Source organism: Barbus barbus (genome assembly GCF_936440315.1).
Source record: "Barbus barbus genome assembly, chromosome: 6".
Lineage (NCBI taxonomy): Eukaryota > Metazoa > Chordata > Actinopteri > Cypriniformes > Cyprinidae > Barbus > Barbus barbus.
Genome location: NC_136734.1, coordinates 1,907,814 through 1,921,702, shown reverse-complemented (window position 1 = coordinate 1,921,702; position 13,889 = coordinate 1,907,814). Strand labels below are relative to the sequence as shown.

Below are 13,889 nucleotides of genomic sequence, written 5' to 3'. Positions count from 1 at the left end.
GTGAACATGATGCTTACTGTAGTTCTAGACTAAATATGAACATGTTTACTCATCTCACCTGCACAAAACCAGATTCAGTATTCCTCAAAATGAATAAAACCAACCATACTACCATGTAGGGCTGCACGATATATTACATGCGACTGTCTTTTTCACTGACAAGCTACGCAATGTCACGTTCATTATCGCAGGCGATTCATCTGCCATTATGAGCCCAAATTGTGTAGCTTGTCAGTGAACTACGGCTCTGTGTAGTAAATGCCGCTTCATCTGAAAGCAGGTGATGGAGATTTACAACTAATCACGGAACCAGGTTTACTGATTTGTTTACTGAACATGGTTTGCTGCCACGTTCTATTTTTGAAACAAATTTCAAATGATTTTCAACGGTCGCTTTGTCACATCCAGTGTAGACAGACTTTAGCTGTTGTAGCGCGGCGCAACACGACGACTGTCGCGTCCGGTGTAGACACGGTATAAAACTTCTGTTCTGCAGACATTTTTATCCGCCATCTCTATCATTCTGTCGTCGTTTGGCTAATGTCCGTCCTGTGCACCGAGTGCTCTCTCTCCCCCTCATCATGAGTAGACACTCCTCTTACTGCTGATTGGCTACAAGTTTGTTTTGGTACTCGGCCCCAACTCGTTTTCTAAAGCGTTTTTGAAAAAAATACATACCCCACCTTTAAAAAATAACTTTCCCCAACACGAAGTAAAAGTCCTTTTTGATCTAATGTTAACTTTAACATCCTTTGGTTTGCCCTTTACCCTTGTCCTCCAGGTCCTCCTGATGCTCCTTTGGATGTGCAGTTGGAGCAGGGCCCATCTCCGGGAATAGCTCAGATCAGCTGGCTTCCCGTTACTATAAATGCCGCTGGGACGTCCAATGGTGTACGAGTCACTGGCTACACCATCTATGCTGACAAGAAGAAGGTGAACCAGAGAATTCTTCTGAAAAGTCCACTTTATATTATGATTTCTACTAGAGCTGCACGATTAATCAGAATGAAACTGCAATCGCGATTAGGCAAAAGCTACATTTTTTGTTAGATTTTTTTTTTAATGTGCAGCTTGTCAGTGAAGCAGGGTGATCAGTAGTAAATACTGCTCCATCCGAAGGCCAGAGGGCACTTCTTGCACTTAAACTCCAAATATGCCCCGCAGAAGAAAGGTGAAGCACCTTGTTCCAGGAAATCCCTATAGCTGTAGCTGAATAAACAGAATATTCAACTGCTTTCATTAATTCAATGTGACATGACTATTATTATCATTTTCATAATAAATTATATTTACAATGCAATGCTAATCGACGTAGCCTTTAACACTGCATAGAGTACTATGAAATAAGCTGCATGCCTTATTCTGTGTAAGAAGCCACATCATCTCACAGAAGGATTTTATTTCAAACTCTCGACTGATTTTATGAAGTGAGTTTGGAGTAAAAATGTTAATAAATGTGGTATTTTTTTGTACAAGAGGTTCATAGATGCTTCTCATGTCTGGAAAGATGTTTGACACGTGTTGCAGCATTTACTACTGATCACAGAGCTATACTTCACTGACAAGCTGCGTATAAGAGCTTTCATAATCGCAAACACTAAACCAGACGATTTAATAGAATTTTCGACCCCAATTTCGATTAATCGTGCAGCCCTAATTTCTACAATAAATGTGCATGTAAAACTCTCTCACCTCTGTCCACAGGTATTAGAGGTGTCGTCACCCACAGCAGGCAGTGCTCTGATTGGTCCATCTCAGATCCAAACATTACAGGCAGCCCGTGAGCTCACCGTGCGGACCATGTCAGCTTTTGGTGAGTCTGTGGACTCATTGCCGGTGAATGTGCCCGCCAAATTGCCTGCCGTCATGTCCGGTGCCTCATTGTCTCAATGCCAGTCTGTGCCAGCCACCGTCAGTGTCCTCACGGCCAGTGCCAACCCAGATCCTGCTGTCTGTGCCACATCTCTCTCTGCTGCCAAAATGTCCATTCTGCCACATGCTGCTACACTGGATGAACACACCACTGGTCCTGTTCGGGGACTCTATATCAATACACCCAATGCAACCACTCGTGAGGCATCTCCGTCTCCTGCTTCCTATGTAGAAGCCTGGGCAAACCCAACATCAGCTGCACCCATGCTAGTACAGGAGGCACTGTCGCTATGTGTCTCACGTACTAACTCAATGGTGAGTTTAAACTAAAAATCTACTTGTCTACAGTTTTAGTCACTACTGTATGTGCAAATAATAAGTAATTAGCATATATGCTTTAAGAGCCAAAAATGAAAATGTTATCGTTTGCCCACGTTTTGTACCAGTTTCTTTATTCTTTATAGTGCAAAAGGAGATGTTTAATAGAATATCCACGGTGCTCTTTTCCATATTGTAAAAATGAATGGGGATTTATGCTATGAAGATCCATAAGTGATGAAGAGTACCATAAAAGTATTATAACAGTGTTCTGTATGACTAGATCGCAAACAATTATTCACTGTAAATGGCCCTCTGCTTGTAACCCTGGGGCATCTCTTTGTGCCATATTTAAAAATACTTAAACATAAAAGAGATTTTATAACTGCAGTGGATGTTAAATTTTGATCTGTTCCTCACACAAAATTATTGTATGTCTTCATAAAACATGCCTTCCCAGTTAATGTTATTGTTTAGAAAACACCCATGACTTTTCACTAAAATTTAGATCTGTCAATTTGGCCTAGGATCAGTACACTTCTGCTATAACCTTAATTTTCTGCTTTACCCTATCCTCATTCCTAATATAGAATTGTTTTTTTCTTGAGTTGGCTGATACATTGTCAGTGTGCAGAGATCTGGGATGTGTGGGTTCTGTTTAATATTGGAAATTAGTTGGGAATAAGTATTGTGAATGATCTGATTGAATAGTAATATTTGTAAGCTAATAAAGCATCTCCATCAACAGGTGAGTGTATCTACGCCCATGGTTACACCTGCACCCGTGGTCATGCCTGCGCCTGTTGCTTCACCAACATCCATGGCTGTACCTGCTCTCTTGACCACACCAGGACCCATGCCCACACCAGTGTCCATGACAGTGCCAGGTCCTGTAGTTGTGCCGGCACCAACCACCATGCCTGTGCCCATGTCTGCGCCCATACCTTCACCTATTGTTGTACCTGCATCAGTGCCAGCGCAGTCCAGTGTGGCTCCTGCTGTGCAGAACCCAAGCAGAGAGACAGACAGCCCAGGAGGCCTGCGTCCTGTTGCCTCCCTCTCCGACTTCTTGGAGGACCCACGTGCCAAACTTCACACACCACCACCACCCAATTCCACCTCCCCCAAAATCAATATCCCAGGAAAGGACCCTCTCGATATCCCAGATACGCACCCACTGAGGCCTCCCAATCCGTCACCTTTTGAGTCAGAGCCCGAGGAGGACAGGGAAAACACCAGGCTTGTATCCATGGAGGAGTTCCTGCGGCCTGTACCTCAACCTCGAATAAAGGCCAGTTTCCAAACCAAATCTTGAGACCATGTGTGTCCCTGTGCAGTTGTTATCATTTTGGACTGCACTCATTTTATTATCTTACAATTGCCCTCAGAGCTAATCTTCCTTCCTTTATATACTTATTTAATCCAGCAGAGAAACACCTTAATTATTTGAAACATTTTGTTGTCCTAGTGCAGGGGTGCCAAGTCCTGCTCCTGGAGGGCCACTGTTTTACAAAGTTTAGCTCCAACTTCAGTTAAATACACTTGAACCAGCTAATCAAGGTGTTTGGAACTACTAGAAACTTCCAGACAGGTGTATTGGGGCAAGTTGCAACTTAATTCTTCAGGAGCAGAATTGGACACCCCTGTCCTATTGTCTCAGAAAACTGTGTTGAAGTTGTTGTATTTGTGGTACGCTATCAGGTCTATGCTGGTGGTCTTATGGACCCTCCCCCAGACTACCACGGGGAGAGCAGTCGGTCTGACCTGTCTGATATTCTGGAAGAAGAGGAAGAAGATCTGTACTCTGAGCCTATTACTGACGTCTCCAGAGGTTACAGTACAGCTCCTACGGGCAGGGTATGTACATGCACATGAATGTTGTAGTGTTCCTCAGTGAACCTTTGGACAAAAAGTTGAGTCCTATTGCAATGTGCCAAGACTTTTTGTTGGTATTGCACCAGGTAATCATGCTCATAGTGAAATGTCACAGGTTCAATATCCTGCTCAATATAATGATATATTAAACATCTAGCAGGTTCTGATTGGCTGCAATTGACCTAACAAGTGGAAACTTGTTGGGATTCAGCCATGCATGTCATTTACGTTCTTCTGTTCTTATATTTCCTCTGTTGCATTTTAATTTTCTTGTTTCTTTTCCTTGTTTTGTTCTATTTTCCACTTTTGACACCAATCAAATCTTTGCCTCTTCTATATGTTCTCGATCTTACACCTTGCTCGTTTCCTACTCTGGTAAATCCCAATGCTCCTCTAAAACAACCCTAGTCTGAAATGTGGGAACCTGACAGCGATGAAGAAATTTTGGAGAGGATTATAAAGCTCCCCCCTCAAGCCTACCACAACAAACAGCTCTTTAGCATCCCAGAAGTCACGGAAGACGAAGACAACAGCGAATCTGAACCCCACACTAGGCCTTCCCCAGGCCGGACTACTTCTGGCAAGGGCCGCCAGAGTGGACATGAGGGTCGTCGACATTCGCCCCAACATCACAATCATGGACGTAAAATGGAATCTGATTCACCCGTAGTGAGGTACAAAGGGACTGTGCCAGTCAGGACTAGACCCAGAGTGCACTACGCTGACACGGTGGACACCATCAACTATCTGGATGAGGAGGAGGAGGTGGAGTTGGACTCTGACAGTAGCCTGTACGCTGGGCCTAGTTCTGTAAGTGTGGCTGCACGTCGTACACCACACAAAGGCCATGGCGACCGACTCAGGAGAGAGGCCTTGCTCCGTAGCCAGATGACTTCTGGCACAGGGCAGGGACCGTATTTACTTAGCAAGACCATACACCGTGTGAAGTCGCCCACTGGAGCCTCAACAGAGATTGACGTAGAGTATGGAACTGATAACGACGAGGAGCCTCAGCTGTTTGATCCTGGAGAAGTGGTGTTAGAACAAATGAGCTCAGAGTGGTGGGTGGAAGGCGATAACAATGAGTATCACCACTTGCCCCTGACATGCAGACCGCAGCCAGAACTGCCCCAAAGCAGCCGCTCATGGGTGGGTTGTCCTCTGTCCATCTGTCTCCTGTTGTACCACAGCCATCTATCCCTTAAGAAGCTCTCTTTGAGAACCTGTCCATCCCTTTAGGAGATGGCTAAAACCTTTTGCATCCTAAAAGCAAAAATAACCAAGTTAGCATCCAAATCAGTTGCAGTACCCAAATCGGTTCACTGTAGCTTAATTTGTCCAACTTGTTGTATCATAGTTAGAAGGTTTAGAACTGGGAGTCTAATCTCTGGCCCTCAATATCCACTTTCTTGCAGAGTTTAGCTCCAACACTGATCAAACTCACTTGCTCGTAATCCTGAAGACCTTTGTTAGGTGGTTCAAGTGTGTTTGATTAAGGTTAGAGCTAAGATCTACAGGAAAGAGGACCTCGAGGGCCAGAGTTGAGAACCCCTGGCTTAATGGCTATTGTTGGAGTTAACAATGATAATCTTTAGGAATTGAGAAATTCAGGTTCCAGTACTACTTAACATTTGCATTTACAATCCTTTTGGAATAGACAATATTATGGCATTCCTGTATGTATATTTCATGTTAAGTTATCCAGGAAGAATGCAAATGTTCCAAAATTGTTAATGGAACTGAAAGACAAAAACAAAACATCAGTTTTAAATAAGAAGTGGTTCTCTGTTCCCAGCTCTACATGGAGCTAACATTTAAAATGCATGCATTTACCACATACAGCGGCTACTGTGTCATGTGGGACTCCACCAAGTGCTCAATGACTCTCCAACACTAATTTTACTGTGTATGCAAAAGGTTTAAGCCTGTACATCGCACTCCTTGTGTACCCTACACCCTTTCTCTTAGTCTCTAGTCAAGGCGTCTTTGTATTTGTAGATGTGTAGCTGGCAGCACTGCTCTATGCATTTGTCCTATGTCTTATTCTTCCCAGTGTTCAATTAGAACATTGCTGTTGTAGGACTGTGGCTGTGCATCATCACTCAATAGGTTTTCTTGCTCTGGTGCATCTCCTTCCTTGACACAAATGGGATGTTTCTTGACCCACATATTGTCAAGGTTGTCCAGAGACTGCTTGAGCAGTTAAAGTAGAGACTGGACAACACCGAAGTGCTGTATGAAACTGTATGTTGTGCTTGCACAGGGATCTCCTCTTTGTTCCCATAATTCCACTGTTGCAATGAAGAACAACCCCAAGTGCTGCTTCTGTTGGTCTGGAATCAAATGTCGCTTGAGCAATGGCTTTTTCGACTTGTGTGTGTATTTCAGGGCTCCAGGCTAATTACTAATTCAGTACAAAAGAGCTTGCAACAGTGATTTCAAATAGCCTAAGATACCAGAACTTCATATCATGTTGATATGTGGCTTCTTCATATACCCTAGGAAGGTGCACAAACACAGATATGTTTGGCCAATGCAATCGCAGTCCATTGTACATAGTTAGACGCTCTTAAATTTAGTTGACACTGTTTCAGGCATCTTGGTTAACAGGTAGCAAGTTAAGCAAAGTAAGCTGCAGACAGGAACATTGTGTACAGCAAATGTTCCAAATGCTAGCTTGGAAATTCATTTAATATGGACTGTTCTGCTTCTGTAATTTGTCAAAATGTGGCTCCTAAGCGATTGTTCTAGTCTGGGGCCCCTAGTGTACATTAGTGGTATTACATGAAGATTGTGTGATGTTACAGTTGTTCCACTCTGATGTTATTAACATGTTAGATTAGGGAACACTATTCACTATTAACTAGTTGCTTATTAGCCTGCATTTTACTCACATATTAGCTGTTTATTACTATTTGTAAAGAACATATTAATGCCTTATTTTGCGTGACAATATTAGATCCCTTAATCCTAAACATAACTACTACAAACAACTTGCTTACTATCAGTAAGCAGCAAATTAGAAGTTTATTGAAGGAAAACTCTTAGTTAATAGTGAATACGTGTTCACTAATCTGAAGTGTTACTGTGATGTTCATGGCTGTATCCCACGTTATCTAACTGTTTGTTTCTGTCAAACCAGGAGGCAGGTGGAAGAGAAGCTTCGTTGGCAGATCCAGGTGCAATGTGGTGCGATGTCACTCCAAAATCGCCACGCTCTGAAATTAGACTACATAGAGGTGAGATTCTCTCACTTCCTTTTCTCTCTCTCAACGTGAACTGTCTTCAGCTCTTATTTAGATCACATCCTTTTCTCTCTCTCATTTATCCATTTCAGAGTACTGCCCACCCACCCAACTTTAAACTGCCCTTAACTGTTCTTCTCCGAACTTAGTTTAAACCAAACCAACACATGTATCTAGCCTAGTCTAAATTGAGACTTCTGTCATGCTTAAAACTAATTATTCTGCTTACTTTTAGGGTTAGTGATTTGATCAAACCTGAAACATATTGTATTAAAGTTTGGCATGTAATATTTTCAGAACTGGCTTGTTGAGGAGTGCTATTACTATTATTATCAGACATATACTTTGTAGCCTAGTACCATTGCACTTTTACAATTAAAAAAAGAAAAATTATACATAATTACTAATTTTTTATCTTTTTTTTTTTTCATTGAAGGCCAGGTGGTTTACCCGAATGTAGCCCCTTTTCTTCATATTTGCCCTCAAATATGAGCCGCAGAGGTTGTGAAATGTCCTCTTGTCTTTGATCTGCCCTTGATTGTTGCTACAGCTGGTCTTGATCCTCACTAATGAGATGAGCACATCTCACTGCTGGAGCTTAACACAAACATGACAGACACCTATTAGCACCACTGATTATACATCTCTGTTTTACACTATAGTCCTCACCCACCCTCATCCAACCCATCTAGAAACAGGAAATTGATCCTGATGGCTTCAGAGTGCTGACCTTTGACCTGATGACCCTGACAGATGCTTGAGGGTTGCTGTCAGTCTGCAGTGTACAGAACAGCAGTTTTATCTTGCATGCATGCCCAATAAATAGCACAGGAAAAGTATGGGTGGTGTTTTGGGGCATTTGTTTGCTTTCCACTTATTTGTATGTCATTTTATCTATGCAGTTGGATTGGCTTATTTATTAGACATTTTTATCCATTTCTGACTTGCAGTGATGCATTTTTATCAGATCATGCAGTAATCGATTGTTCAGCACAGTTGCTAAATTGTGATTCCCAACACATTATGGGAAATATTAGCTTGACTAATCAACATTGAGAACCAGAACTGGGTTGGTTTCATTAAATATTATATGGATATTTGTTTAGTGTCGTTTATATTATTTAGTTTTAATCTCTTCCACAACAACATTATTGAAAATCACAAGTTTTTTTTTATTATCTGATTAGACATTCTTTCTCTCTTCCTGTCGTTCTCGCTCTGTACAGATGACTCATGAGCGCACGTTTCTGTAGCGGCTCATGGCGGCTTAGGATCAGGAGGTTTTAGTATGATTACCTCACTTAAGGACACGCCTGGGCTGCACCATTATGGTTTTCAGGCGGGGGAGACCACAAACATTAGTTTCCTAACTGTAGTGTTTCACATGCGTCATGGAAAGTCACATAAAATGTAACAAAACTTTGCACAATTCCAACTTCATCTTCTCAAAATGTGATACAGGCATGACATGTCCAGATCAACCACCAGTGTGTTTTTGCATAAATACTGGAGGTCTTAGTCTCATGATATATCCTATGAAATAATTTCTTGACAAGTTTGCTCTTTGGTGTTGCAGAGCCCAGAGCATCTGGAGAAAATGAGGTGAGAGTCTTTGTTGCCCTCTTCCCATATGATCCTGCAGTCATGTCACCCAATCCTGATGCTGATGAAGAAGAGCTTCCTTTTAAAGAAGGCCAGATTATCAAGGTATGACTCAGTTGAATTTGAGGTTGTGATTTTCACAGATTAATTTGTCTTTAACCCTGTACAGTGTGCCATGTGAAATAATAGTCAATAATAGACATGGAACAGTTTATATTAAGTTTGCATATACGTTTTGTATTATGTTTGATACATTCAGCTTTTATGGCTCATATAGTCTAATATAATTAGAACATGGAGGAAAAACAGCTCAGTTTTAATCAGAGGCCCAAACTAAGCAGAAATATGCAATTCGGTGCAAATGCTGATATTTGTATGGCCATAAAGTATGATATTCTGAAGCATGTATTGTAAATCAATGAGATCTTTATAACAGTATAGTAGATACTTACAAAAAATGATATAAATGTCAGTCATCACTCTGTATCTCCAATAATATGTTTTAAGTAAGATGAGATCTAAACGATCTAAACATATAATGTAGCGCAATACAATGATGATTAAGAGATGAAGAAATAAACATTTTTCAAAAGCCTGAGGATTAGATTTGATACATCTGAACATGAAAAAAAGTTCAAATAATCAAATAAGTTGCACTTGCAGCAGTCCAGTAGGTCTTCATCCTGAAGTATTACTAACAGTGCAAAAGTTATAGAGTTATGATTACTCTCTGAAAATCAGTAAAGATTTGACAGCAAAAAGACACGTGAAGCACCAGGTGGACAGTTGTACCATTTAACAAAAAGGACTTTTACTTGCAAAAATAGTCTAAACTATCAATCAGAAGACAGAAGGCATGGAGTAGATTGTGTGCAACAGGTTTTTCAACCAAGGTTTGATCATTTAAAGGTCTTAGAAATTTGATAAAGTAGGTTTTATAGGGTTAAAACTACAACCCTACATAGAAAGAAATGCTTAAAAACGGTCAATTCTCGCCCACATTAGCCTACAAAATGTTAATCTCCAGTGCGGCCTGCAAAACATTATTGCTCTCATTATAATTAGCAAATAATACCAAAAAAAATATCACTTTGCTGTTCATAATGATTTCAGAACTTAATGAAGTTCCTGTAGAAAGTTGATTGCAGTGTTTCTTCTCTGCAGGTCTATGGGGACAAAGATGCAGATGGTTTCTACCGGGGCGAGGTGGGTGGCCGTCGTGGCTATGTGCCATCTAATATGGTTTCAGAGATCCAGGTTGATGATGAGGAGACCAGAGACCAGCTCCTGATGCAGGGCTTCCTCTCCACAGAGGCGTCAATGGAAAAGATAGGTGCGTTTATCAGTGCATGCATCAGACTCGCACATCTGCACCTCATTGTCAGTTTTCACACCAACATATATCATGTTTCACAAAATATTTGTGCGTGCAATGTTCTTTTAGTTCTTATTTGATTCCTGACCATTTGTTAGCATTACGCTCTATTGAGATCAGCTGTAATCATTAAAAATCATTAGCATAATGTCACTGCTTGGCTTCACATCAGGATCTTAAAATGCTGTCTAGATAGACAACTGACTAGGTTTTGGAGCAGAGCTGTAGTCTGACTGACATTTATTTAAGGTCATATTTTGAGCATGTTTCTAAAATAAAAAATAAATCTCTTAACTCCCTGTAATCGTTCAAAGAAAAAGCCACAAAAATCCAGCTGCAGCTGACATTTTAGCATTGCTGGAATCACGCTTGTAGACATGAGCTTCAAAATAGGCTTCAAGCTAACAACTTTAAGGAACTTGGGTTTCCCTTGAATTCAGGTTCTTGAAGTGTTGGCGGTGGTGGTGATATGTGGTGCTTTTTTTGTAATCCGTTAAGCTACGTGTTGTAGTCTTTCTCTCATTTCAGGCAAGACACTAAAGGTAAAACCGTTGAGATTTTGGTTCCATAACATGACTTCTTTCAGACTTCTGGAAAGAAAATATCCTAAATACAGAATTAAGTTACACTTTATGTGTAGATTTCAGTTAAAATACATATCTTTATAAGCTGTAGTTTTTTCTCCACTTCAGCAGCACATATATACACCAAACTTTACAGTTTTAGTCTCATCTAAGGTATTTAAAGGGGATTTGTTTATATATTATTCACCTGATTTACATAACAGCATTTTATTCCTAAAACATGGTGAAAATGTATGTTTTTCTTGCTTTTGACAGTATTTTATTTATGGAGTGATATAAAGAGATCTCCAAAATCTCCTCTGTAAAAACCTTAAAAATGTCAACAAAATGAAGCAAGAATTTTGAATTCAGATTTCTGTTCTGGAAATGTATGCATATTTAATTAGATAATGTGCAATTTGCATATTTAAACATAACATTTACAAAAAAATGCTCCGATTAATTGACTATGGACGTTTAGTGATATTTATTAGTTAAACATTTTTACCCTATTCACCGGCAGTGTCTTGCCTGAAGTGTTGCATGTGAACATTTCTGCAAAGTCAGTACACCTTAATTCCGCACTGCATTTCGTGAATCTGTTCTTGATTTAATCTAGTTTGTGGAAACCTGTTTCCGCCACAGAAAAAAGGAAATTGCAACGTTTCTCTTAACTCTGTTTATATCTCACAATTATATCACACAAATTAAAAAATCAAAATTCTGACATTTTTCTCGCAAAATCATTCTTGCGAATTTATATCTTGCAATTCTGTTTATATTTCACAATTCTAAGTTTTTATCTCATAATTCTAACTTTTTTCTTGCAATTGAACCTTTATATCTCAATTCTGTTTATATCTCAAAATTCTGACATTTCTCTCGCAAATTATGAATTTATATCTGGCGATTCTGTTTACAGTGGTGGCCAAAATTGTTAGAACACTTGACATATATAAGAAGTTTCAGTTGTTTTTGTTGAATTGACCATTGCAATACCCATGAAACGAACTATTGCTGGAACTACCTGCGACGGAAGGCATCTGCTGGAACATTGAAAATGATGGACTGGTCCCCTCAAAGTCCAGACCTCAACACCATCGAGCAAATTAGAGGCGAATTGGAAAATAAACTGGACAGATCTATTGTGCATTCAATGGAAAGCCTTTGGCTTGAGTTGCAGAAGGCATGGGATAACATTAGTGCAGAGTTCTCAGGAAATACATTGACACTGTGCCAGAGAGATGTACTGCTATAATTGCTGCAAAAGGTGAACATACCAAATATTAAAGTTAAAAGTGGATAAAAACAGTACGACTCGCTTCATCTGATATTTGTTGTGCTCCGAGCAACCATCTGCATGTTTCATAAACATTATGAAATGAAATCATGTTTTGGAGGCCAAAAAGGGTCAATATTTTTAGATCTGTCTTTTGGCCACCACTGTATATCTGACAAACATCACTGTTTATAAGTGTTTTATCTCAAAATTCTGACTTTTTCAAGTTCATGTCTCACAATTTTAAATTTTTATCTCAAAATTCTGAGATTTTTCTTGCTGTTGCGCATTTATATCTCATGAGTTAGCTTTTTTTCTCAGCATTATGAGAGAAAAGTTTAAATTGTGAGATAAGGAATCACAGTTATTTGATTTTGTTTAACCCGTATCAGAAACAAGCTTTTCATTGGTTTATGTTCCACAGTCTGCAGTTTCATTTCAGATCACAAAGCTTTGCTGTTTTTACAAAAGTGCCAAAGTGCTGTTGTTGTAATGTGTGTTTTTGTGGTCACTGTAAGCAGTTCAAAGAGCGACAGTGGAGACCTTGTTCAGAGACCTTGTTTCCCAGAATGCTTTGCTGCAGTGGTGATTCATCTCTTTCTCACTTGGTGCCTCATTGCTGATGCTAATGCTTATTCTTATTCATGTTTTCAGCTTGATCCTTGTTTTGTGAGGTTTTGCTTTTCTTTTGGCTTCTCATTCATTCTTGTCTGCTACTTGTCTTTTTTTTCCCCCACGTATCCTGTATAAATTTCATAAAGACGCCCGCTTACATGCACAGCTTCCACGCCGTCCCGCTGCACCGCCGAAACCTAGACGCTCCAAGAAAGGTGTGTGTCAGCGCTCGCTGTCTCCTCCTCCTCTCCGAGATTTCACCTGCGTTTGGTTTGCTGAATTCACTCCCATCAGCTTTCTGCTTCTGCATCAGGAACTCTGACCAAAGGGGGGCACGAACATTAGATGTCCTTAGTCTCGTTGGTTTAGTTTTGAACCACAGTCAGCATGAAATCAAAATTAACCTTTTAATTTTAAGTTTTTTACCAAACCTGGTCTTCTTGTGCATGATTCAGTACATGCTATTGTTATGAAAACGATGCATCAAAAAAATAACATCTTTTCTTCTGATCTAGGAAAGGCTGTTTGGATGGAGAAAAACAGTATTTAATCAATAATATCATACTCAAGTCTGTTTACACGAATGGCCACTAAAAAGCAGAACACTTGTTAAATGCAATGGCATGTGAAATCAAGCTTCATGTTTACAGATCACGGCTGCATTTTCCAAAATCAACGTAAGCTTAGGTAGATTGTAGAAACCACTGGCTTACGATGCTTTTGGGAAATGCAACCAAAGTCCGTAAGTAAATCAGTCACACTTAGTCTCTGGTGAACATGTATGTATATTGCATTACGTTGCAAATGCATTAACTCTAACTGCTGTTTTTCTTTTTATAGACAAAAAGAACCTGATAAAAATAAAACGAATGATAATAGTAATAGAATATATAGTATTAACTTGCATTATGCCACAAGTGCTGTTTTTAATTTTTGAACAAAATTTTAATGGTATGATATTAATAATTAAAAATAAGTATTTTGTGGTAATTAACATTATTGCACGTATTCTTTTTTTTTTAGATAAATAAGATGAAAAATACTAAATAAATTACAACAACAACATAAGTGGTAAATAGTAATTGACTTTCACAAATAATATTTTTTCAAACCGTAATAATAATAATAATATATTAAAATAATTA

At 39.6% G+C, this 13,889-nt stretch overlaps 1 protein-coding gene across 1 annotated transcript in view; it reads left to right on the top strand.

Annotated features, from left to right (window-relative positions):
• LOC306871740 (peripheral-type benzodiazepine receptor-associated protein 1-like) overlaps window positions 1–13,889 on the top strand; it is a gene marked incomplete at its 5' end in the record, with an annotated part of 102,173 nt that overhangs the window by 80,413 nt on the left and 7,871 nt on the right. Inside the window, 9 exons of the mRNA XM_079419865.1 lie at window positions 782–933; window positions 1,705–2,187; window positions 2,939–3,481; window positions 3,892–4,047; window positions 4,474–5,214; window positions 7,208–7,304; window positions 8,887–9,017; window positions 10,077–10,245; window positions 12,891–12,959. Coding sequence (XP_079275991.1) covers window positions 782–933; window positions 1,705–2,187; window positions 2,939–3,481; window positions 3,892–4,047; window positions 4,474–5,214; window positions 7,208–7,304; window positions 8,887–9,017; window positions 10,077–10,245; window positions 12,891–12,959 — 2,541 coding nt within the window. The remainder of the gene's footprint in view (window positions 1–781; window positions 934–1,704; window positions 2,188–2,938; window positions 3,482–3,891; window positions 4,048–4,473; window positions 5,215–7,207; window positions 7,305–8,886; window positions 9,018–10,076; window positions 10,246–12,890; window positions 12,960–13,889) is intronic.